Source organism: Coregonus clupeaformis, chromosome 20, assembly GCF_020615455.1.
Source record: "Coregonus clupeaformis isolate EN_2021a chromosome 20, ASM2061545v1, whole genome shotgun sequence".
In the NCBI taxonomy this organism is placed as follows: Eukaryota; Metazoa; Chordata; class Actinopteri; order Salmoniformes; family Salmonidae; genus Coregonus; species Coregonus clupeaformis.
In genome coordinates this window covers 734,718-762,524 of record NC_059211.1, presented here as the reverse complement: position 1 = coordinate 762,524, position 27,807 = coordinate 734,718, and the positions used below count along the sequence as shown (strand labels likewise).

Below are 27,807 nucleotides of genomic sequence, written 5' to 3'. Positions count from 1 at the left end.
GTTGGCCACCCCTGCAAACTGTCCAAACAATCACAGGTAACATGAACCATCAATATACTGAGTACTGACCGAACACAGTTCATGACCCACACTCTACAGTAGCCTCCAGGGTCTCCAAGAAGGCCGCCCATGACCAAGCCATGGAGCCACCACCACCACCACCACCACCCCAGCTAACACTGTCCTTCCTCCCAGGCTTGTGAGAACCTCTCCCTGGGCCTTCTGAGACTGACTGTGTGCTCTTTTCCACCATTCCCAGGTTTATTTATGGAATGTGCAGTTTGTCATATTTTTCCATAGCGTAATTTCTACCCTATAAATACATCCCGTGAAGCTGCAGGGCATGTCTATCTGTCCTAGACAATGGTCAGACCCCCATCTCTCTCTCTCTTTCTCTCTTTCTCTAACCCTCTCTCTCCATCTCTCTCTCTCTCTCTCTTTCAATCCCTCCTTATCACATCTCTCTTTCTCTCCCTCCATTTCTACTGATCAGACCCCCATCTCTCTCTTTCCATATTTCTCTCTCTCTCTCCCCCTCCCTTGATCTCTTTCCATTTCCAAACATTTCAGCTTTGACAAATATAGTGTAATCTCTGTGGCGATGGGAACGTCTTTATTTTAAATCCAGCCTAGAAAAAAAGACAAGAGTTTCCATGCTAAGCCATCTTGAGTTTTGACCCATTTTTCCATTGACATGGATAGCTAAGAGGACAGTTGAGCTCCGGAGTAATAGCTATAAATGGACTATTTTTAGCATATTTTTTGTATCTCGCTAGGCAAATATTTAGGCTACAACTTTGTGTATCTCAAAATAGGATATTATAGGTCAGTAGTTTGAGGTACTTCGTGTTATCAGAAGCCTATTGGTTGTTGTGGGGTTATCAGCGTATTTTGTGTGCGTTTCACCTTGAACTTCCCACTGATAGGAGAAATGTAAATATTAGGATTGGCATATGAGGCATTTCTATATCGATGTCATGATAATGAATGTCAATGTTGGATGCAGTGCAGTCAAAAACATGATTTTCCTGTGTTTTATATATATTTCCACACTATGAGGTTGGAATAATACTGTGAAATCGTGAAAATTATGATAATCTAGTGTAAGAGCTGGTCGAAAAGACCGCCTGAAACTTCAGCCTGTTTTAGGGGGATGAAGTTTTGACCTGCCTGGTGACCAGGGACGGCTTGTTCAATAGGGCGATATGGGCGACGCACTGCCAAACGGGAAAAGGAAGGGATTTTTTTTCTAATCAATTATAAAAAAAAAAAAAAAAAAAAATATTTTTTTTTTATAAATTTATAAAAAATTATATCACGGCAACAGCAGTTATCAGTGTTCACGTCTGATCTGCCAGCCACTAAATGTCAAATCAGGCTAAAGTCGTGCTTCAAATGGCCCCGCCCGTTTTTTGGGCGATTTCAGTCAGGTTGAAAATCGCCCAGAAGTCTCTCATAGCCTGTCATGTAAAATCTATTTTTTTCACATTTCAAAGCTTTCAATACATTCTCTATGGGTGTCTGTGTGCATGCACTTACGCGCTTTCGTCATACGTGACGTAACGTTGAACGTAACTAAGACAATGGCGGCTATCAGCGTCTATGTTGCGACCTGCAGTGTGGCGTTATTTTATGTTTTTAATTTGTAGACTTAGTTTACAAACATTCTGCAAACATTCTGCTTTGGACTGATCTTCGGTTTTGGACTGATCTTGTTGATCGTGTACATACCCGCTACGAACGGACTAAATAATGAAAACGCTGCTGGCAGAGAGGTGGAGCCGGCCACCTTCACCCTGGTCAGAGCGGACCGCGATCCTGGTAAGAGAGCGACTGTACCCCGACATTGAACTGCTTTCTGTGTCATTGAACCTTACTATTGTTGATAAAACAAGTTTACTGGAGAACGGAGAAAAAGTAGAGACTTTTGGACAAGGTGGATAATTGTATAATATAAGGCAGTTTATTCAGAGGTAAAGATATCTGCAATCGCGTTCACGGACCCGTTCGTCAAACTCTTAGGGAGCTATAAATCAAGCCCCATTACTTACCATATCAGATAAGAGAAATTGCTGCAGCTACATATATTTTACATCCTGGCCCTACATAGTTCACTATTTGCATCACTTACCAAAATATTACATGTGGTCATATATGCTTGGAAAGTGGAGATGCCATAGAACGTCAAAAAAGTAAACATTGCTGGAGACACATTGCGTTTGCTAGCGAAGAGATTTGTTGTGGCAAATGAACTTGGGCTGGGAATTGCCAGGAACCTCACGATAAGATATATGCATCAGCATTGCGAGTCTCATGATTCTATACGTATTGCGATTCGATACTGTGATTTTATTGCGCACCATATGTCTGTTGCAGAGGGATCAGAAAGCCATGAGAACGAGTTTTGATCAGTCATGGAAATAAAAGTGCTGAAAACAAATTGGCTCCCAATGTGAAAAGATTGAGAACAAGCTATGAAGGAACAATAATGGTGTTTTGGTGCAGGTACAGCCAACTAGCGCTAAAATATTGCGATATTGTCAATACAGTATATCGTAAAGTATCACTATGTAACTCGATTTCTTTCACCCCAATCCCTCAAATTAACGGTAAATAACTGAATTGTTTGCCCCACATTTAGCTAAGATGATTAGCTAGCCAGCTAAAATGTTTTATTTAGTTAGCAGTCGCATCTACAATAGTTTACTGTCAATAACATGTCTCCAAAAATGACGTGGTGTCTCCAATTGTGTTGACATTTTACAATTGCAATGCGCATCCATGAGTATCCACTTTCTGTAGCTCAGCTGGTAGAGCATGGTGCTTGTAACGCCAAGGTAGTGGGTTCGATCCCCGGGACCACCCATACACAAAAATGTATGCACGCATGACTGTAAGTCGCTTTGGATAAAAGCGTCTGCTAAATGGCATATTATTATTATTATTATTATTATTCTGAAGAGAGCCCCGAAACATTGTGTGCAGACATTTTATGCAATAAATGAAGTAGGTTCAATCTAGTAGTTCTGATCTTCTGATTGGTCCTGATGAGTTGGGCGAGGTCCCCTCCAGGCTACTGTCACTGTTGCATTGGCTCTGAGTCGGGTTCTCTGTCTTCAAATGTTCAGCCTAAGAGAGGGGATTTTTGTGTGTGTGTGTGTGTGTTTAACAGTGATGATGTGTGTGTGTGTGTGTGTTTAACAGTGATGATGTGTGTGTGTGTGTGTGTTTGTGTGTGTGTGTGTCCTCAGAGCAAGAACTCGTGAGTTGGAAGAACTGAGAGGCCTATGGCGTGGGTGTTGTCCTTGGCCACCTGCTGACAAGGCTGACAAGATAGGACCCTTTTGTCCATTGTTATTGGATAGGAACATAACTTATAACCAGCTCCTGACCTAAATAGATCTTAGCACAACATTTTACTCAACATATCATATTCCATATTCACTATAACAAATATATTTACTACGACATTAGCAAGAACCGCCACATCCTCAGCCGGCTAATCCAGTGTGTGAAGTTTTGCGGAGTGTTTGAGTTAGCTTTGCGAGGCAAAGATGAAACTGAGGGCTCCACCAACCCTGGTAAGCCAACACTTTTGAGATCAGTCAATAAATGCTTCTGGTATTGACTTATATGCTGCCCCTGTCTTCATGTTGTTGCTGGACATATCTTTTTTTAAATGTGTGTAGGTCACCTAAATCATCAGAAAAATTGCCCCTCCTGAGAATTTTTTCAGGAGCCGCCACTGCTGGTGACATCATCAGGCGGTAAATTAGTTAATAGACCAATGGGAAAGAGAGCTCCAAACCTCTCTGCCAACAACAGCTAGAAATTGCTCTTTGCTAAGAAGCGATTTTTGTGTCTTTCTGACCCTTTAATTGAAAACAATCACAGTAAGGTACTTAATTGTTACCCAGAAATGATTTGATGTTGAGATAAAAATGGCTGCATTAGACCTTTAAAAGCCTTGTTGACAGAAAGTCAATGAGACAGAAAGCTATATGAAAAATATATGGGAATTGGGAATTGGTATACTTTGAGCTATTTGGATGGATAATTTAATACAGCGAATAGCTTCATGTTGGCAGATAGAACGATACTGGTAAGATACAATCATATGTTCCTCTTTCATACGTTCCTATATAATGTCAATGAAACAGAAAACATTTATGTGAAAAATCAATGGTATGGCTATTGGGTATATGCTTTGAGCTATTTGGATGGATAATTTAGTATAAGGAATAGCTTTCATTTGGCAGACATAAAGGCACTGTAAAGATAGGTAACTGTCACCCTGCAGATTTCATGGCTACATTCCAACATCCTTACTAGCATCCCACTTAGAATGCATGCCCAACACATTACTTCATTCTACGTGGTAGGCGGACATTGGAGAGCAGCCATTATCAGTATGATTACTCATCAACAATTAACTCAAATGGACCCTATATTACAAAACCACCAGATTCTCTTTTACCGCGTCTCCTACTCACTCCTAGTTAATTTGAGAAAATAAGCCTAAACCTTTAATTGAAAGGATCGACTGACTTAATCAGTACTGGGAAATACGCTACTGCTACCCTAATGACAATCACTTCACCGATAACAGAAACTGAAGGGGACAACACACACACACACACACACACACACACACACACACACACACACACACTCAAATAACCATTCCAACACTGTATCGGTTTTGGTATTGTCAATGGCCATCATCATACTCAAGCCAATGTCAAACGCAAGTACAAGTCAGGTGTTACTTTACAAGTAAGTAGCAGCTTCCGTTCCAAATATAGAAATTCAGCCAGAAAATCAATATTTTCCCAGAATTCCCCATAAACAGTGCGTAACTCCACTCTCAACCGAAAGCCCACACTCTCAACTGGAAACTTAGTAGAGTGACTACTTGTCCTATTACATTTGATTTGGATGACTGTTTAGTGTTGTTATCTCAACAACATTCTGGCATTTAGCATTATATGGATTCACCTGAGAGCCTAATTCCATAGAAAAAGAATTACTAGAACGGGCAAAGCCCCTTAGACGACAGTCATTGACTTGAACGGGGGTGCCCGTTCTAGTAAATCAATAACTATGGTTAAGACTGCTCACACTCGTAGCCCCTTGCCGGTCATTAAGGGGTCTTTGGAAACGAGGAGGTACACATCCCCCTGTATCCCAATAACCACCTGTTTCTCCTGGATTGTGCAATTGCTCACTACTCCCCACATATGTATTGGTGTATGCTAGACAGAGTTTCCACCATATTTATTATACCAGGCATTTTCTTTCCATGAATCCATGAAGGGAAGGGAAAAAGTGCACACTTTGGGAGAAAGAAGGGAACAAGTGCACACTTTGGGAGAAATGGGAGATTATTGGGACGAGGTAGTCACAAGAACTCTCTCTCTTTGTTTGAATGGGTCGATAAAGATGTAGGATCTAAATTTGAGACAGTTTGCTACAGCAGGAAAATAATTCAGCAACAGGAAATGTGAATTATTATGTGGATTATAATGAATGAATATTTGTGTAGGGGTTGATACATTTTTTCTAAGAGAAAATCAAGTCTGAAATGTCAAACTAGAAATTACTAACTTCAGAAACCTTTTTAAACCTCAAATATACTACAAATTCTCCTGCAACAGGGTGATCAAATTAAGATCCTACATCTGTGGCGGCAGTGGTAGGGGGCATTACACTCTAAGCAAACACACTGAATTGGCATTGTTGTTCATTCATATAGAGGCCAGACAGGGAGCTGGCTAGGTTTGTTGTTTAAAACACCCCTGTGATGAGTGTTGAGATTCCAAGGTCTTTCAGTCATGGGGGCAAGAGAAGCATCAACGGGAAACTTGTGATGAGAGATGAATGACAATGAATGAATGGACAGATAGAGTCAGGTGGTGCTTTGGTTTACAAAGATTTGAATCAGTGAGTGGCAGTGTATCACAAGATAGTGACAGTCAGCGACATTTGAGATAGAAGTATACACATTTCAAACTGCCCTCTATGGTCAACATCAGTTTATATCCCCACTGCAATCTAATACTGAGGCTGTGTTCATGCATCTAGAGTGCCCTGGCTTTTTGGAGAATATCTGCATTTTGAGTCTGTGATAGGCTTGGGATAATGGAACTTTAATTTAGCACCTCGACCTGATCCAGTGAGCTCACAGACAGTGACTCCTTTATCACTGTAAAGCACCACTCCTCCCTTCTCTTCCCAGACTCTTATCAAGTAGAGATTGCCCTTGGCCATAGTCCTTGGCGCTTCAGCCCTCCTGCAACTAACTCACACTACATGAGATGTCTCAGTGTGACCTCATGTTGTAGAGCATCACTATTGAGAGTCTATTGTATCCTGTGAGGTGTAGGGAGGCTCTCTTTGCACTTATCAGTGACAGTCAGGGTCAAACAGAAACTCCCAAACAGAAACTCTCTCTCTTTCATTAATTCTTCATTTCAACGTTCTTCAACTCAGTACAATGGATTCCTTCCACAATAGTTTTGTTTCAGTAAGTTGTGGACAACACTAATACCTTACTAATGGACTTTAGTAAACAATAACCAGGCTTCTCTGAGTGAGTTGTAGAAAACACTATGATAAAGCTAGTGTAAATACTGTAAATACACACCTTTTTAACCATTGCAATTTGGGGGTATAGTACACAGAATGGGATTCACTAGTCAGAATGGGCTGACACAGACAGAAGCAATACTACAACCTAACACCTGAAAACATGCACATTCTTGGCTCGGCCTGTTTACAGCTTTATAACTCTGTAATAATAATTAATACCTCAATAAAAACAATTAGCCGTGTCAGAAATCCTTAAAGCTAGAAGGAGCTAAGCACCAATAAAAAAGCTCTCAGTCATGGCCGTAGGTGCTAAGCTGTGTTGGGAATGTGGCTGTTCGGGTCAAATAATAACCTTGAACCAACCAAGAACATCTCGCATGTTCTGTGCTTTTTGTGTGCCTTCTCTTCAGAGAAGTCACAAACTTGGAAAATGGGATCCTAAGCAATGTCTAGACTGGAATTAAGGACATAGCATACATTCCTTCAATCCTTAATTTAGCCTTGATACTTTTAGATACTATTAGTCTTTTACAAAGATGGTGTGGGAAGGATAGTGCTGCTTTACTGCTAAAATAGTGAGAAAGGCCCTCTCAGCTCTCAGCTGATTTCTAAAGCAGTGTCTTTTGGCCCACCCTAGCGCCCGTCCTCTGTTCAGGGTGTTTTTCCTCCATTCCTCTAAATGGAGGAGAGAGAGAGAGCGAGAGAGCGAGAGAGCGAGCGAGAGCGAGAGCGAGAGAGCGAGAGAGAGCAAGCGAGAGCGAGAGAGCGAGCGAGAGCGAGTGAGAGAGAGAGAGAGAGATAAAGTGAGAGAGAGAGAGAGAGAGAGAGGGAGAGAGAGAGAGAGAGATAAAGTGAGAGAGAGAGAGAGAGAGAGAGAGAGAGAGAGAGAGAGAGAGAGAGAGAGAGAGAGAGTGTGTGTGCCTGGTGTTATCAATGAACCAGGGCCCTTGGTTCCTTCCAAAAAGTTGCAGCTTGGAAGGCGTCCACGGCAGGGCATTAGGCCGCGGTTTGTGTCGTTTGTAATTTATAACATTGAGGGGAACGGGCAGGAGGACAATATGGAGGGAGTGGGGGGAGGCGGAGGGGAGAGGAAGGGAGAGAGAGAAGGGGTAAGTTGCAAAATCCCAAGGCAAGGCAAGTGGCTCTTGTAGAGAGCGTGAGTATGTTTCACACAGGCTGAAGTGAAGTGAAGGTCTGTGGCTACTGCTACTCTCTGGAGAACTGGCTTACTGAATATGACTGTTCTGTGGCTGGCTGACTGAATATGACTGTTCTGTGGCTGGCTGACTGAATATGACTGTTCTGTGGCTGGCTACTCAACTGGAAAGTGAAGGAAGTCAAAAATTACTGGCTCTCAATTTCTGAGAAAATTGATAGAGTCTTTCTAGGAAAAGGACAAATGCAATGTTTGGACTTTCATCTACTTTAGTTAGAGTTGGAATAACGGAAGTGTTCGTGTGAAGTATTTTCTTATTTGATTGCATTAAAGAAGACAAGGTCAGCAAATCAAGGTGATTCTTGTGAAGATCACAAAACCAGCTTAGATCAGTATCAAATGTTATTCAAATTATTACAATTCCATAAAGGTGATAGTACATGATAATAATAATCATCACCACCACCACCACCATCATCATCATCATCATCATCAAAACCATTATATTCATCATCATAGTCATTTCGTTCTTTGATAATGATGCCGTAAAATCTAACCTGCCATATTGATAATATCTTCAAGCCATAACCACATGGAAAACAAACACGTCCACATCTTTACTCCCAGGAGAAACATTAAGCTACGGCATTATCTAGGGCACAGAAACATTTCCCTCAGGGCAGGATCAAGCCATTTGATCTGGTATTAGACCCAAAATATCAAGAATCCAAAATGTAAATCCTGAAACAGAAAACTGTATGGGTTCTGAAAACATTGACTTGGCCGTAATGCAATCCACACAAACAATATAGCCAAGGTATGAATGGCGTAGGTTATAAGGACAGAGGACAGAGGGACTTGGTATTGGTATGAGCAAACATAAAGCTCCAATAGTAGACCAAATACAGACTGTGTGTGTGGTAAACATTGTGCAGAAACAAGGTTTGTGTTACAGGAATAGTTAACATCAATTGCGGGCTCGTCCGGGATGTCACTGGATTCAGAAAACAAAGGTTTGGGATAGACATACAGTAAGTCTGTTAAAGTCTGCAAACAGCAGTATTATCATTACTAGGTAATCCCACCACAACAACCCTAGTACAGCTTAACTAATGACCCACTGAGTACACTCTTAGAAAAAGTGTTCCAAAAGGGTTCTTCGGCTGTCCCCATAGGAGAACCCTTTTTGGTTCGAGGTAGAACCGTTTTAGATACCATGTAGAACCCTCTGTAGAAAGGGTTCTACATGCAACCCAAAAGGGTTCTACCTGCAACCAAAAATAGTTATTCAAAGGTTTATTCTATGGGGACAGCCGAAGAACCCTTTAAGGTTCTAGATAGCACCTTGTTTTCTAAGAGTGTATATAATACAAGTCAAGATACTAGGAGATGGGGAAAAACCACTGGTTAGCGGGATGGTGGGGACCTTATTGATGGAATTAATTTTCTGCCCTTACTTGAACCTCTAAGTCTATAAAGCCTGTTGAAGCTTTCACCCAGTCTATGATATAAAATGTTAGCACAGCTGAAAACTGTTGTGCTGATTAAAGAAGCAATAAAACTGGCCTTCTTGAGACTAGTTGAGTATCTGGAGCATCAGCAATTGTGGGTTCGATTTCAGGCTCAAAATGGCCAGAAACAAAGAACCTTCTTCTGAAACTCATCAGTCTATTCTTGTTCTGAGAAATGAAGGCTATTCCATATCTCATACTGGCCAATAAAAATAAAAGATGGGCAGCCTGAGATATGGCTTTTTCTTTGCAACTCTGCCTAGAAGGTCAGCATCCCGGAGTCGCCTCTTCACTGTTGACGTTGAGACTGGTGTTTTGCGGGTACTATTTAATGAAGCTGCCAGTTGAGGACCTGTGAGGCGCCTTTTTCTCAAACCAGACACTAATGTATTTGTCCTCTTTCTCAGTTGTGCACCGGGGCCTCCCACTCTTCTTTCTATTCTGGTTAGAGCCAGGTTGCGCTGTTCTGTGAAGGGAGTAGTACACAGCGTTGTACGAGATCTTCAGTTTCTTGGCAATTTCTCGCATAGAATAGCCTTAATTTCTCAGAACAAGAATAGACTGACAAGTTTCAGAAGAAAGTTATTTGTTTCTGGCCATTTTGAGCCTGTAATCGAACCCACAATTGCTGATGCTCCAGATACTCAACCAGTCTCAAGAAGGCCAGTTTTATTGCTTCTTTAATCAGCACAACAGTTTTCAGCTGTGCTAACATAACTGCAAAAGGGTTTTCTAATGATCAATTAGCCTTTTAAAATAATAAACTTTGATTAGCAAACACAACGTGCCATTGGAACACAGGACTGATGGTTGCTGATAATGGGCCTCCATACGCCTATGTAGATATTCCATAAAAAATCTGCCGTTTCCAGCTACAATAGCCATTTACAACATTAACAATGTCTACACTGTATTTCTGATAAATTTGATGTTATGCTTTTCTTTCGAAAACAAGGACATTTCTAAGTGACCCCAAACTTTTGAACGGTAGTGTATATGACCTCTGTTTCTGGAAGTTGCTACTTGGAGGGAGAGAGGGATTGCCTGTAAGGGGTCGATTTGCGTAATATAATGATTTCCTCTGTACAAGGGCCTATGCACCTTGTGTGGGAAGTAGGCTTTCTTGATTAGCCTACATCTCATCACACTCAATACTGCTAAAGTCACACTTCTGGGAATAACATGCGCTCAGACTTTATAATAAGCTACATTACTGGAATTCATGTTATGAGCTTGGTAAGACAAAACCAAGCTTACTGGACCTACGGATATGAATCACAAGAGCCAAATTCCATGATGCATGTGTGGTGTGCCCAACACACTGTCATCATGACATCACATTACCACACTACTTTGTTTTTTTCAGAATTACTAGAATTAGAAGGAATTAGGGAAGTGCTAATTCAGTTTCTGTTTCATTTTAATAACATAATTCTTTCAATATGACATTTAGAGAATAACATTGATAATTCAAGAGACTACAGACATAGACAGTATCATTACACTTTGGTGGTCAAAATAACTAGCTGCATCTGTGAAACGATATTTGTTCTGGCCGAGTTGTACGAAACGCTAGTAGCACTGCCATTATGCCAGCTCAATGAAATCAAAGAGTTAGCCTAACTCCGATCAGACTACAATTCCAGACTTCTCTGAGCTCATTTCATAAGCCAACTTTAAAGTGTGCCACAGCACAGCTACTGACATTTATTGAAACCTGTTTCAATACTCCTTCACTACACTGGAACAATGTCTGATTCATGAAACAGACTCTTGCAATCCCATAATAAGAACTCCATTGATGCACTAGCATCAAAAGAAATAGAATGAACAGAAGCAGAACTATTTTGAGGATTGACCCCATCTTGAGGAAATGCCACAGAGGGTAGGCTCAAAAGGCATTTGAAGATAGACAACCGCAGGTTTAGTTCAGTTGGTTTGTGGCAGAAACGGTATGGCTCTGCCATATTGCTTGCATCCATCCAGTCCTTTTGGATAAGCAGGTGAGGAAATTAGATATGCCATATCATACCTTTGTCTATTCTGTGCTATTGGTGAATCTCCAGAGGGAGTACTTCACTGTTCACAAAAGCCGGCGGAGGTACTGTATGGAAGTGCTAAAGCATTATGTTTCTTTTCTAACACAGCTTCTAATACAGGCCTGCCAAGTAGGACGAATTTGGAGTATCACGCTTTTACAACCGATGCCAAATTTCACAGGTTAACGACCGATTTACGACTGTTTATATGTGTGGATCACAAGAACAGTAGTAATACCTTATTGTGTAATTAATTACATTAAATAACCACTGACATATTTCAATGGAACAACAATGGAACAATACTCAAGTGCCTTCTGGGTAAGGATGGCTTTTTAGGAAAGACAAAATAGCGGTAAATGTATGAGTTTGCTTCTGCACTTTAGCTGTAATACGAGAAGTAATGCTTTTAAGCAGGTCAACATTCACAAGGCCGCAGGGCCAGATGGATTACCAGGACGTGTACTCCGAGCATGTGCTGACCAACTGGCAAGTGTCTTCACTGACATTTTCAACATGTTCCTGACTAAGTCTGTAATACCAACATGTTTCAAGCAGACCACCATAGTCCCCGTGCCCAAGGACTCTAAGATAACCTGCCTAAATGACTACCGACCTGTAGCACTGACGTCTGTAGCCATGAAGTGCTTTGAAAGGCTGGTCATGGCTCACATCAACACCATTATCCCAGAAACCCTAGACCCACTAAATTTGCATACCGCCCCAACAGATCCACAGATGATGCAATCTCTATTGCACTCCACACTGCCCTTTCCCACCTGGACAAGAGGAACACCTACGTGAGAATGCTATTCATTGACTACAGCTCAGCATTCAACACCATTGTGCCCTCAAAGCTCATCACTAAGCTAAGGATCTTGGGACTAAACACCTCCCTCTGCAACTGGATCCTGGACTTCCTGACGGGCCGCCCCCAGGTGGTAAGGGTAGGTAACAACACATCTGCCACACTGATCCTCAACACGGGGGCCCCTCAGGGGTGCGTGCTCAGTCCCATCCTGTACTCCCTGTTCACCCATGACTGCATGGCCAGGCATGACTCCAACACCATCATTAAGTTTGCCGACGACACAACAGTGGTAGGCCTGATCACGATGAGACAGCCTATAGGGAGGAGGTCAGAGACCTGGCCGTGTGGTGCCAGGATAACAACCTCTCCCTCAACGTGACCAAGACAAAGGAGATGATTGTGGACTACAGGAAAAAAAATAGGACTGAGCACGCCCCCATTCTCATCGACGGGGCTGTAGTGGAACAGGTTGAGAGCTTCAAGTTCCTTGGTGTCCACATCACCAACAAACTATCATGGTCCAAACACACCAAGACAGTCGTGAAGAGGGCACGACAAAGCCTATTCCCCCTCAGGAGACTGACTGAAAAGATTTGGCATGGGTCCTCAGATCCTCAAAAAATTATACAGCTGCACCATCGAGAGGCCTGATCACGATGAGACAGCCTATAGGGAGGAGGTCAGAGACCTGGCCGTGTGGTGCCAGGATAACAACCTCTCCCTCAACGTGACCAAGACAAAGGAGATGATTGTGGACTACAGGAAAAAAAATAGGACTGAGCACGCCCCCATTCTCATCGACGGGGCTGTAGTGGAACAGGTTGAGAGCTTCAAGTTCCTTGGTGTCCACATCACCAACAAACTATCATGGTCCAAACACACCAAGACAGTCGTGAAGAGGGCACGACAAAGCCTATTCCCCCTCAGGAGACTGACTGAAAAGATTTGGCATGGGTCCTCAGATCCTCAAAAAATTATACAGCTGCACCATCGAGAGCATCCTGACTGGTTGCATCACCGCCTGGTATGGCAACTGCTTGGCCTCCGACCGCAAGGCACTACAGAGGGTAGTGCGTACGGCCCAGTACATCACTGGGGCCAAGCTTCCTGCCATCCAGGACCTCTATACCAGGCGGTGTCAGAGGAAGGCCCTCAAAATTGTCAAAGACTCCAGCCACCCTAGTCATAGACTGTTCTCTCTGCTACCGCATGGCAAGCGGTACCGGAGTGCCACGTCTAGGTCCAAAAGACTTCTCAACAGCTTCTACTCCCAAGCCATAAGACCCCTGAACAGCTAATCATGGCTACCCAGACTATTTGCACTGCTGCTACTCTGTTAATTATTTATGCATAGTCACTTTAACTCTACCCACATGTACATATTACTTCAACTACCTCAACTAGCCGGTGCCCCCGCACATTGACTCTGCACCGGTACCCCCCTGTATATATATAGCCTCCCTACTGTTATTTTATTTTACTTCTGCTCTTTTTTTCTCAACACTTTTTTGTTGTTTTATTCTACTTTTTTAATAAAAATAAATGCACTGTTGGTTAAGGGCTGTAAGTAAGCATTTCACTGTAATGTCTGCACCTGTTGTATTCGGCGCATGTGGCCAATACAATTTGATTTGATTTGATTTGATTTAATTGACGATGTGTTCAAACACATGAAGAAGACAAGTTGTAATGCCAGATCAGACAGACTTTGCAGTCAGAAACACACTGAGGCTGGAAGCTGGATCCACACTCCTCAACGGTGGCGCTGCTAATCGGTTTTAAAGGTCCAATGCAGCTGTTTTATCTCAATATCAAATTATTTCTGTCTAACAATTAAGCACCTTACTATAATAGATTCCATGAAAATGGGCAAAGGTTTCTCAAGCAAGAATTTTGCTAGGACTGTCTGGGAGTGGTCTGAGTGGGGAGGGGATAACTGAAAACTAGCTGTTATTGGCAGAGAGGTTTGGAACTATCTTTCTTATTGGTCTTTTAACCAATTTACCGCATGGTGATGTCACCAGACATGCCAAAACTCCATCCCACCAGAACAGGATGACATTTCAGGAGGTCTATTGAAACAGCTCTACCACTAAATTTCACAGCATTATTCCAACCTCAAAGTGTGGAAATATATATAAAACACAGGAAAATCACGTTTTTGTCTGCACCTGGCCTTTAAAAAGTCCACTCCATGTTATACCAGAATTTGAGGAATGTAGGCCATTTGAAAAGCCTGGCTTTTAACACTATCGGCTCAAACAAACTGATCACAGAAGTGTATTTATTCTCAACAGACCTGGATTCAATAGAGTAGTCACAATAACTGCAAACCACGCCAATATGGCACTCCAGGCAGGCTAAAGAAAACACTCAAAGTACTAGAACAATTTGAAATAGTATTTGAACCCAGGTCTGATTCTCAGAACTACTTCAAACTGATCATCTAGCTACAGTACGTTCCACGCTTTCATTGAACACTTCAAGCTTGCCAAAACATGCCTAGTTTTAGTTGCATTAAAAAAAACTGAGGTAAAATTAACTCTTGTTTAGTGAGACAGAGTGACTAAAACCGACACAACCAATCCACATTCAGGTGAAGCATGTAATCAATAGATAAAGTAAAGAGTCCTGAAGGAGAAGTCATACTGTGTTCAAAGGGGTATCCCTCACCGGGAGCCATTCCTGTCCCACTGCCAACATGACGCCATTTAATCCCACCTCTTATTTCGGCATTATTAGAACTGTTACCAGGCGAACAAACACTCAAGCACAGCTTTATTTGCTGCTGAGAATTTAAAACCACCTTTGTGAAATGATATGAATTCGAAGTGCGTCCGCTGAAGCAATATCCCTGAAAGTGTTAAAATACTTCAATATCAACGAGGTTAGTTTCACTTTAAGACAAAAAGGAAGGAGAAAGGCTGCTGAATCTGAATTAAGCATAGATTGGCCTATATTGTAGGAAAGGGGCGAACTAGTTCAATACGTGCCAGGGCTCATGTAGCCTCTAGCACACTGTTAAAATGAAGTGCTTTGTAACACCAAAACTAGTGGCAACTGTGCTGCCACCAACGCATAGGTGACAAAACCTTAACTTTGCTGGAGTATTGAAATACATCATCCTGAGATGTTTTGAAACATGACATGGTGTGTTATAACACCAATTTATCAAGCATTGTGCAACGCCTTGCCAGGAGCACTTCCGGAAAAGGTTGAAAACACTATTTTGATGTTTCAAGTTCTGTTTAGTGCAGAATTTTGGCAGGCATTTTTGAGCACAGTGCTCAATCCACCAGCAGTAACTGGATGTTACATTACAGCAAACATCGCAGGATACTGTATTTGCCTCTACAATTAAAAGTTGGAAATGTGGGAATGTGTCGTCTCATCATTGAACGTCATTTTGCCTGACGGTTTTGATATCCATTCATCGTGATCCATTACACCTCATGGAACAACAAGTTACTTAATACTAATATATAGTATACATTTATTTCTTCATACATGCATATAACATTGCGTAAAATAATCATAAAATATTTTTCTTTAGAATTACCCACAATCCTCTAAAAACAGAGCCACGTGGGAAGATTAGTTAAATCCCTAAATGTCCTCTATCTTTGGTTATCCTCATATGAAATATCTTACATTTTGAGAAACATATTAAGTTGGATTTATTCTTACATTTTTTGGTAAAATGAAATTAACAAATCATTGAAACAACTCAATATTAGGAAGGTGTTCCTAATGTTTGGTATACTCAGTGTAGTCTGCAAAAAAATATATATTTTGTGTGTTTTGATGCTGCCTTTTACATGCACTGAAAACCTCCAAAAGTGTTTTCACAGCACTCTCTTAAAAACCCCAATATTAAAACAGAAGAACAACTTTGGGTGTTTCAGTGTACTTTTATTCTGTTTTAAAACACTATCTGTGTATTCATTACACAATCATGGTGGTCCTCTGTAGCTCAACTGGTAGAGCACGGCGCTTGTAACGCCAAGGTAGTGGGTTCGATCCCCGGGACCACCCATACACAAAAATGTATGCACACATGACTGTAAGTCGCTTTGGATAAAAGCGTCTGCTAAATGGCATATTATTATGGTGGTTTTGAGTCTTTCTGTTTTTACAGTGTAGTCTACACTGGAGGCCTCTTTCTCAACCCCAAACAATCACATACAGCACATAGTATTCTAGTTATATATGAGACAGAAACAGACACGAGTGGAATGAAGCAGGCTAGAAACCGAGGAATGACACATTCCAGGAACGATGGCGATGCGCTGCTTAGTTTGAACGACAGCAGTCCTTCCCACCTGAAGTGTTGACTGGCACTGGGCCAAGTTACACTGTCCAAGGTTATGGAGTTCAGGGAGGGATAAGATCAAAATCAACCCTGTGTGTGTGTGTGTGTTTGTGTGTGTTTGTGTGTGTATCATTCAAAACACAACTAAAAGGCGAACCTTGATATCTACCTTCGTAAATATGTCACGTGTCTAGGAAATATGACAACATAAGACTGGTAAAACCTGAAGGCGGGTAGTACAGCTGTGGTGAGTGACATTCATTCGTTCAAAAAACAAGACCGGACATGAGCGTGACTGGCCCCATTCTGTGTGTGCTACTTGGGTTCATCCCAAATGGCACACGATGACCCGCTCATTAACACACTATTCCTGCTGTTTGACCACCTGACCTCCTGTACTGTATGGCTAGTAATCACTAATTGTCACTGTCACTAATTGTCACTAGTAGTCGCTAATTGTCAGAAATTGTTTCAATCTGACAAAAACTAACAAAGGGGTTCAGAAGTTTCCAAGGGGTTGTCTGTCTTGATTTAAAGGTCTAGGATGACGATAGCCCGGACGTAGGCTTAGGTCAAGCCACCAACCTGAACCTTAGCATGGGGGCATAGTACTAAGAAATGCCCCCACTGGATTTTTGACTTTCTGGTGCTCCTTATCACTCTTCATGATGGAAGCTGGTTTCCTGTACAGTTGCAGTGCAGAAAGTGAAAGCATCCTCTTCAAACACACACAGAGCCAGCAAGAAACTGCTATTTCAAAATCCTAAGAAACCCTGAGATCAACAGTGAAACCAATTATACTTTTCATGTGCTCTACACTGAGTATACCAAACATTAGGAACACCTTCCTAAGATTGAGTCGCACCCCTCTGAATGGCACACATTGACAACCCATGTCCCAACTGTCTCTAGGCTTAAAAATCCTTCCTTAACCTGTCTCCTCCCTTTCATCTACACTGATTGAAGTGGATTTAACAAATGATATCCATAAGGGATCATAGCTTTCACCTGGATTCACCTGGTCAGTCTTTGTCATGGAAAGAGCAGGTGTTCTTAATGTTTTGTATACTCAGTGTATGTCTACAGTGTGTGGGTGTTGGCGGGAGGGTATTTTCTTTCTTTCTTCAACCCAACTTCAGACGGCTGTGCAGCAACCAGCTCCACAAGAGGCAGTCAAATTAATTAACAATGACTTACAATACAAAGCACTTTGAACCGAGTGTGGTGCCGTGACTAGAGCCAGATTGACGAGAAACTTTGACCTCCCTTCCTCAGGATTTACAACCACTCCAGAGGTTGGACGGAAGGAAGGTGAGTTCCCTCTGGAGCACAGCCAAGAACAGGAACCCAGAGACCGCACTGGCACCTGGCCTCGTGGCCTGGCTGGGAGGCTGGGACCTGGAGGACTAGGCTTTGGTCTGACCTACCTTACCTCTAAAAAAAAGGTTATATCTAGAACTTTAAAGCTGCAATATGTAACTTTTTGGGAGACCCAACCAAATTCACATAGAAATGTGAGTTATAGATCTGTCATTCTCATCGAAAGCAAGTCTAAGAAGCGGTAGATCTGTTATATGTGCGATATTTCTATGCTTCCCGTTCTAAAACATGCACTATGCATAAATCGTTCCGCCATTTCCTGGTTGCTAAAATTCTAATAGTAATTTCAGTTTATGTGACAAAACAAGCAAGTATAGTGTAGAGAATCACTGTACCATCTCAACCGCTGTGAAATATATATTCCATAACCAAAGCTACTGTATTTTCAGCTGTTTGAAGCTGGTGTACAAAACTGAAGGTAAAAGAGCCAGGCTGTTGGCTTTAGTGAATGGGAGCTGTGGTGGTAGATAATAAGAGGTTATAAGGGTCATGTTCTGGGATCACTGATGATGTCAAAAGGACTGGCCATAGGTCAGTAATATCCTATAATAGATAAGATTACCAATGCAGCTGCAGTTCTGTTCTAACCACCTTCTAGTCTGCTAATCATATCCATGCATTAATTAAATGCAAATGCATACCGTAAAGATTTTCAACACTCACAGAAACCTTAAAATGAATGTGACCTAATGGATTAGTATGCATATTATGTAACATATTATACATTAGCCTTCAAACAAGGCTACTTTGACAAGCACAGTTATTTTTCCATTGATTTACTTCTCATTCAATCGGATTTTACAATAAACCAAAACACTAATGAATAATGAATATAAAATGCTTAAATTACATTATTTCTCTGAAAAAAGGAGGTTCAGTGAAATCATAGTCATAGAAAGCTATGCAGTAGATGAACATTGTCACAACAAGTCTTAAAGTTCAGTATGATAGGCCACAAAGTGTAAATGATGTAACAACCGTAATGATGTAACAACCGTAATGATGTAACAACCGTAATGATGTAACAACCGTAATGATGTAACAACCGTAATAATGCAACAACCGTGTGCACAGAAGCTGCCTGATCAAAACGTCTATCGTTCCTGCTATCAACAGACAGGTGTGAATGTCAGTGTCAGATTGTGACGAAACCAAAACCCACCTTAAAATGAAAACTTTACAAAGTGAATAACGATGTCATAAAGTGTAACTCCGTGGTTGTTAAGAGAGAGCAGTTATTCATTATCCACACTACTGCATTCCAGTGGGCTGGACGAAGGGAGTTATCACCGCCATCACTCAGAGGCAATGCACACAACACAGAGTAGGGAGAGGAGGTGATTTAAGTAGGTTCTCAAACAAGATGCCCCCACCTGATAACCTTAGCACTGACGCGATTGTACCATTCCCATGAATGAATTTCCTAATGCAATTCACAAACCATAGAGGGAGATAGGGGTGGAGAGAGAGTGAGAGAGAGAGAGAGAGAGAGAGAGAGAGAGAGAGAGAGAGAGAGAGAGAGAGAGAGAGAGAGAGAGAGAGAGAGAGAGAGAGAGAGAGAGAGAGAGAGAGAGAGAGAGAGAGAGAGAGAGAGAGAGAGAGAGAGAGAGAGAGAGTGGGAGGGGAACCGTGTGAACATTAACGAGGAATGGAAGTGATGGTGAAAGATAAAATGAACATTCCCCCTCTCCACCTTTTATTTGCAGGAAATGACCCAAGAGGTGAAAACAAATGCGCCCTTACATCTCTGACAAGGAATGGCATCCAGCTACTTTAGGATGCCATTCCTCCCCACCTCACCTCGCCTATTTTTTTCCTTTTATCTGAGATTTTTTGTGACATCCTTCCTGATGGAGCAACACCACACTCCATCTTTTTCCTGAAAATCGGGTTTCATGGTTTGGCTCAACATCTTTGTTTACTCACTTGAAACACTTGGGGCATTAAGGAGACACCTGAAGGACAGCAGGCCATCTGTGCTGTGAGGTCATTCATGTGTCTCAGTCAAATGTTAAATGACAGTAATCTGTTATTAGACAGTAATACACACATTACGTGAACATCTTCAAACGGGAAATGGTCTTTGAGCTCTCTATGATGTCATAGTATTATCATAGAAGGGGATCTGATCTGGATATCATTATGTCAATTGTGTGACATTATACATACAGTCAAGGAACTGGGACACTGTTGTTCCCAGAGGCAAATACCACCTGATTTGTAATACAGTGAATTTACTACCTACTAAAGCATAGCAACACTTGTATGTCTAGGTTAGGCTATTATATAATATGTCTGTGTTTTGATTAAACATTATTCTCACATTTGCAATGAATACCTAGGCCATAGGCTACATCCCAAATTAAAGCCATGATGGAACGGTCATCATATATTTTGCTTGAAATGGCATGATCATTTGATTGACAGGATACAGTCGGCCCCAAAAAATGAAACCCCTCTCACCTTTCTTGAACTCCTCCAGCATGGCATCCAGCCTGGTGTCATTGAACACAAAATGCAGCTGATGGCTGTAAAACTTAGTGATGGTTTTCAGCGGTGTAGAATCATCTGGGTCGACAAACGCCAAGTCCTTCACGAACAATAGATCCACAATGTTGGACCTCTCGCCCTCGAACACGGGGATGCGCGTGTAGCCGCTCTCCATAATTTCGGACATGGTGTTGAAGTCGAGGATAGCATCACCTGGAATCATAAAACAATCTCTTAGCGGGGTCATCACGTCCTCCACAGTCTTAGTCCGTAGTTCCAAAGCCCCCTGAATGATGTTCAACTCCTCTTTGACCAGATCATTGTACGGATCCGTGACTCGGAGCATCTCCAAAAGCTTCTCACGGTTGTACACGGTGCCTATCTCCTGGCCCAAAAGGTAATCTAGAAGTTTGCTCACTGGGTATGATGCAGGGAACGTGAGCAGCATGAAAAACTTGGTGAGGAAAATGGTGTTGGCGCCAACGGCAAGGCCATGTCTTGAGCAAATGGCTTGAGGGACAATCTCTCCAAAGATGACAATTCCAATAGTTGACATCACCACAGCTATAAGCCCAGACCCTGCAATATCATCAAATAAGATAGTTAGAGTTGTATTCACGAGCACGTTGCCTAGGAGAAGTGAGCAAAGCAGGTAATTTCCTTGGCTCCTAACCGGCTCTATCTTTTTGGCATAATTCTTCTCCATCTCCGTGCCACAATTCTGGACTATTTGGAGCTCCATTGGGTCCAGTGCCATCAGTCCCAAGTTCAACCCGCTGAACATGCCTGACAGACACAGCAACATGGAAATAAAGATGACTTGAAGCCAGAAGGGGAGCAGAAACCTCTTCTCCTCCACAACTATCACTTTAGTATCATCCCCATCGTGGTAAATCCAGGTGTTTTCGGTCCATGGGTCGTGCAGGCCGGCGGCGTGGTGGGCAGGTGTCGAGGTGGCAATGCACAGGTAATACGATTTACTCCTTTCGGTTTTTCGCAGGGGTTTGACCTCTATTTCAACTACTCCCGACGTTCTGCGACTTAGAATGATGTTGGGCAAGATGATTATATCCGAGGTCCTGATACCGCAGGGATGCGCAGACGTATCCTCTTTACTCCCGTTGTCCCCCGACGAGCTGTCGATGTCCTCGACATGTCGGATCTGTTCGTGTTCCGTAAATGCAATTTTGGACCAGGTCTCGTTGTTTATGTTTTGCCCATAGACCCTCAATTTGACACGAGACCGTTCACTCACCCGTAGGTAGCCCCTATCCATAAAGGAAATGTCGTCCGTGTCCTCCAACCGGAGCCCGATGATAACCGTGTCCGACTCTACCCCTTCTTCCTTGCCACTTGTCGAGGTGACCAAACAACCGCTGACAGTTAAGAAAATCATCGTCAGAGCTCGAACCCGGCTAAGTGACGCCATTTTTGCAGTGGGTACTGGGGCCGACGGCTCAGCCATGTTGATAATGGGCAACCTCCTGAATGAAAAGGGCTTTTAAAAATCAGAGCCAATCGGAGTCCGCCTTCATCTCCACCGGGGGTCGCCGTGATTTGTGCAGCATCGGGGACCCAAGCGCTTGGTTCCACTACGCGTCCGAAACTGATTACTCCTAGAGCGAACTCGTGCAAAGCCTGATGTCCCGGAGATAGACGACCGTAGCACCCAATCCAGTGCGGCAGCTGGACGGGGCGGGGTTTTCGCCGCAGCTCCAACGAATGAAATTCCAAAACAAGCGCACCTCACGCAAAAAAGCCCAAGACACTTTCCTCGTGACTTTTTCAGATGGATTTCAGAGGCAACCAATAAATCATGAATTGGTGGGTAGATCCATAATATTTTATTTATCTGGGGGGAGTGAACGGTGCGTCATTATGCAACGTTCTCTCCATTGAATAGGAGTAAGACAGGATGCAGAGGAGAGTGAGAGGTAGAGGGAGAGAGCTGTTTCAGAGGACTGAATGGAATGCATGCTATTAGGCTATGTGGCATTCTTTATGCATTTTAGATTAGATGCTTAAGATGACCAAACAAGCAGTCACAATGCCTCTTAGCCTAGGGTATGTTTTGTAGGCTATTTAAAGATGATCTGCACAGCCTAATTGTAGGGAGGGGTGGGTGACCAACCAAACCAATACAAATGCATGATAGGCATTGGACCAAACGTACAGTATATCACCATGCGTGATATTAACCTAATAAACAGACAATTACGCAAAATGCCTAGACGCATGAGTAAGACATTTAATTTTTAATACTATAGCGTACAATGTACTTGTGTGAAAATAATTAGACCTATCATAATTAAGTAATCAACAATTTATAGGCAATTTAGCCTACGCATGATGCGGTGTTATGAATGAATCACATTTCAATGGGCTACTTTCACAAAGTAGGGATAGGTTGACTAGTATTACAACATCACATTGAGGTAGTAGAGTCATTAGGCCTACCTGTCCAATCAGGGATTATGGTGACAAAGGCACACATGTCCACGCATGGACAATAGGCCTATTCTGCCTGACATATCAGAACATGGAACAAAGTAAATAAACAACATGTGATGAAGCACAGGTGATTCTGCTGCGTATATTGATGGTTTTCCCTGTTTTCGGGTGATGGAATACTTCCGTGCTCTTCAGGGGTTGGTTGTTTCGCAACAAAACCGACGCCTGCAGAACTATGGGGCAAAACAGACAGGGTTGTTAACATGTAAACTATATTTAGTCTCCAATGTTTATTGAAAGAATAAATAAAGATGCACAATGAACACTTGTTTTCTCTCAAATACATTGTTAGAGTTGTTGGTTAGCTAGTTAGCGAATTTGAGCCATATTAGCCAGTGGCGGCTGGCCGATAGAGGGCGCTAGGGCGCCGCCCCCTTAAATAAAATTATTTTAAAAAATTAAATAAAAAATAAATAAAAATAATAATAATAATAATAAAAACATCAGTATGTCAATATTTGTGTGTTTGAAATATGGAATGCACACAGTAATATGTGTAAGATATGATAGAAAATCATATTCGCAACCTTTCCTCTGCCTGTCAAACGCCTCGTCAGCTCTGGGCGATACAGAAAGTGCCCCGAGGAGGCGGGTCTACGTAGCAGTTAAGCCAATTGCTAATTTAAGATATGAATGTATGACATAAAATGTAGCCAATCAGCGATCTTAAATCGAATCCAAGGAGGGCGATTATTTTATCGCCCCAAGCTCGCCCCTGATAAAATAAGGACCGGGCTCCAGTGGCGCCATTTTTACTAGACGACAATGGCGAGCGCAAACGCATTACTCCTCCAAGACCCAACCCTAACTCGGTGAAATCTCTCCTCCAAGATCCGTTTGAGAGGAGAACTTTGTCAGAGAAAGTTCGGGTGAAAGAGCTGGGCCCAGATCAACCTGACCTCTCAATCAGACAGCAGGCTAGCGAGAAAGGGAAGCAGTATATGCGCGGCTTCTCCCGTAGCTGGTACACCAGGAAGGCTTGGCTAGCTGGGTGCACTGATGCTAATGCTTTATTTTGCTTTCCGTGCTTGCTTTTTAAAAACGACGGGGTCAGATTCAGCATGGACAGGTACCGGAGTGAGGGATATGAAGCACCTGTCAGAGAAGGTAAAGAAACATGAGAACACCAGGGCACACATGGACAACTCTGTAAAGCTAGCTGTATTAGGAAGGGTGAACATTGCTACGCAGCTGGATGACGGCCACAGGATTGCGGTGAGGAAACACAATGAGGAGGTGGATAAAAACAGGCACATTCTATCCAAAATTATCGATTGTGTGAAGTTCTGTGGGGCTTTTGAGTTGGCCTTGCGTGGGCACGAGGAGACTGACTCCTCGGACAACCCCGGCATTTTCCGGGGCTTAGTGGATTTTGTTGCCTCCCTCGACAGTGTGCTGGAGGAGCACCTGAAGACAGCTACCGTTTTTAAGGGCACGTCAAAGACGATACAGAACGAGCTGTTGGACTGTATGCTGTCAGTGCTTAAGGATTACATCCTGGAGGAAGTAAAGAGTGCTGATTTTATCGCCATTCAAGCTGACGAGACGACTGACGCTTTCCACCCACTGCCAGTTGGTGCTTGTGATACGCTACATCGATGCTAAAAGTAACGTCCAAGAGCGTTTTCGAGTTCATTTTGATCGAGAACGCAACCGCCGACACCATCGCTACAGCGCTGCTGGAGAGGCTCAGCACCATACTCTCACATGGACAAAAGGCCAAACTTATTGCCCAGGCTTACGACGGAGCAAGTGTGATGAGGGGAGCCACCGGCGGAGTGCAGCGTAAAATAGTGGATGTGTACGAAAATGCGCACTACGTCCACTGCTATGCAGATCAGCTGAACCTCATCATGCAGCAGGCTACTTCACGCATCCCCAGGATCGGCACTTTCTTTTCCGACCTTGCAGGATTTTCTGCTTTCTTCTCCAGGTCTCCCAAGCGAACCACCGTGCTTGACGAAGTGGTTGCGCATAGACTCCCCAGAGCCTCTACAACACGGTGGAACTTCCACAGTCGCGCTGTAAACACTGTGTACGAGTACAGGGATGACCTCCTAACGTGTTTCCAGACCATCAGAGACTCTGGGAACTTTGATGCCCCGACTGTCAGAGAGGCGGGGGGCTTTGTGAGGATGCTCGAAGACGAGGCTTTCTGTTTTTTCCTGGCACTGTTCCACAAGATCATGCCAAATGTGGACATGCTTTTCAGCCAGCTGCAGAAGAGGAACATCGACCCTGTCTTCATTAAAGCACTTGTCCAGAGGTTCACAGACAGCATGCTAACAATCAGGTAAATAACTATATTTACTATTGGCTGATAAAGATGTTGTTAGAAAGATGAATAGTTCACTTACAACAGTTTAAAAGCCTAAATGTGTCTGGTCATCAAAGTGAGTGATTATCATAGAGCCGTCACAATTATATTTGTTTTAGTATTTTAAAAGGAAAGAGAAGACACAATCAGACGTTGATAATAATGCAGGAAAGTACTACACAGTTTGTAATAATTATTCAGGTGTCCACCAGGTCAATTTCTAGAAGAGGCCTAGTTGTTATTGAAGATTAACTTTATTGCTAAGTGCACAGCAGAACAAAATGATGTTGCATCCCTCTCACAAATGTAATAGAAAAAGGCTTTAAAACGTAATAACATCAGTTAATTATGTACATCACAGGTTAAAAGCAGTTACTAGACATAGTTTGTGTGTATATACACACTATCTGTCTGTCTGTCTGTCTGTCTGTCTATATATATATATATATATATATATATATATATATATATATATATATATATATATATATATATATATATAAAAAAGTCACTGGTTGTGTGTTGAGGGGGAATTACAGTGAGTTAAGAAGTCTGATTGCAAGTTATCAAATTAAACTTTATTTTTTGGACCCAGGGCCTCAATTCCCTCTTTGTGTGGGGACAGCGCATCTGACGAGCAGCAACAGCCCATCAAGCGACGGAGGATGCTGGGACCAGGAGAACAACAGAGGTTGGCTATAGAGGTAAGTTGTGATGTAATTGTCAGTGTTTCCCCCTAGAACCTTTTTTCAGGCCTGGTAGTATGTAGCCAAAACCCTGAACAATCAGCACCTTGGTAATCATATACTTGAGTTGGACATAGGCATGTGTCAGTCAGGATCACTTGCATCAAAATAGCTTAATTGCAAATTAAAGCTGATGATGTATCTTTTACAGGTATGTGATACCATCCTGAGTCATGCCAAAGAGAGGTTCTCCTTCACCCAGCACCTCATCAGCGCAACACTATTGCACGGAGAGTTGTTCCCACAACACAGTGTGAAGTTCCCGATACAGCGCTTGAAACAACCGTGGAGGCGTACCCCATGTTGAACAAGGCCAAGCTCAAAACCGAACTGTCCCTCATCTATGAGAACAGTGAGTTCAAGGCTTGTAGTGGTGCAGTGCCCCTGTACCAGTTCTTCATGGAGAACAACCTTCAGAGCACTTTCACAGAGACTGCCAGCCGCCTCAAGATCCTCATCACCACACCCATGACAACTGCTGAGTCAGAAAGGTGCTTCTCTACACTGAAAAGGATCAAGACCTTCCTGAGAAACAGCATGACACAGGATCGCCTGAACGCTCTGGCCATGCTCTCCATGGAGAAGAAACTTGTCAGGGACATTCCTGACTTTAATCAAAGGGTCATTGAGAGGTTTGCCACTCAGAAGGACAGACGGGCAAAATTCCTGTACAAATAAGATGACAGACACACACACACAGAGCAGCTCTGGCCGCATGTTTCTTTGTATATAGTTGACCTTAGCATAAAAAATCCAGTTATATATGGTACTCTAGAAAGTCTTAATAGTGTCTTTGCTAATATTACTGTATATATGTTGTTTTGTATCAATTAATTGTTGCAGTTCTGGAGCACATTAACAATTAGTCACATTTAGTATGATCATAAAATACTGTATGCTATTCTTCCAGTCAAAGGTTTGAGTTCATCCACTTGATATCCATTTCTATATTATACATCCTTTTATACAGTGTAAGATTTCCTATAAACTTTATAATAATTTCATGTTATTGTCCACTTTCCACTCTGTTCTGACAGCATGCCTGTTGCGTTGCCTGTTTACTACCAATGGTGAAAAGTTCACTTTAAATGCAAATGAAAGGCTTGGGTTTGTGTAATATGTTTTTGTGTAAGAATGCCTCAACTTTTTAATATTGGCATTAAATAATTACTGAATGTTTCACTGAGCACTGCTGTCCTGCAGTTTGTGTTAAAATATATCGCGATGGTTACAGGAAAAAAAAAGTATGGCACAGCCCCACCGAGAATATTTTTCACCAGCCGCCACTGATATTAGCATAGAGGTGACATCAGTCAAAACACCAAAAAAAAAAAGATAAGGTATCAAGAACAAGATAAAACTAGCAGAATCGACCCACTTAAAATTCACCACATGGCAGTGTCTTGTCATTGTTGCTAGCTATCTGGCCATCCAGAACCATAACAACACATGTCCTAACCAGTGTATAGGTGTTATGACAATGGATGCAGTTGTAGCAAGGAATGTGTCCAACTGTGCGCGGGTGGTAGCGCTGTAGACGCGCATCCACATCTGATTGGACCAGTGCATCTCTGAGATTGCGTGCTCTCCTATAGGCGAACAGAGGAGGGTCTTTGAATACATATTTTAATTTGGAATCAGACGTCAATATGTGCCAATGTATATTTACAATGTTCTTAATTGCTAGAGAGCGGGTGTAAAGGTGGAAGTGATTTTGCTTTTTCTCCATTTTGTGCATGACTCAGCAATTGATCTCTTTCAGTGTCCTTTGCCCGATTGTAGGCTGTCTTTATCCAGGTGTCCTTGTATCCCCGTTCCTTGAAGCGGTAGGACAAAGCAAGTGTTAGTCTCAAATTTAGATATGGATGAGCAGTTCCTACAAATTCTCAAGAACTGGCTAATGGGCAGTTTAGGCCTACGTGCTAAGTGACAACTTAAGGTCC

The 27,807-nt window shown here is 42.4% G+C and overlaps 1 protein-coding gene across 2 annotated transcripts in view; it reads right to left on the bottom strand.

Annotated features, from left to right (window-relative positions):
* The window catches only part of cnnm2b (cyclin and CBS domain divalent metal cation transport mediator 2b), a 50,300-nt gene extending 27,214 nt beyond the window's left edge, over window positions 1–23,086 (bottom strand). For both annotated transcript variants that reach the window (XM_041838876.2, XM_041838874.2), the window contains exon 1: window positions 20,264–23,086. In XM_041838876.2, the coding sequence (XP_041694810.2) occupies window positions 20,264–21,755 (1,492 nt within the window). In that variant the 5' untranslated portion in view covers window positions 21,756–23,086. The remainder of the gene's footprint in view (window positions 1–20,263) is intronic.
* Window positions 23,087–27,807: the final 4,721 nt, after the last annotated feature.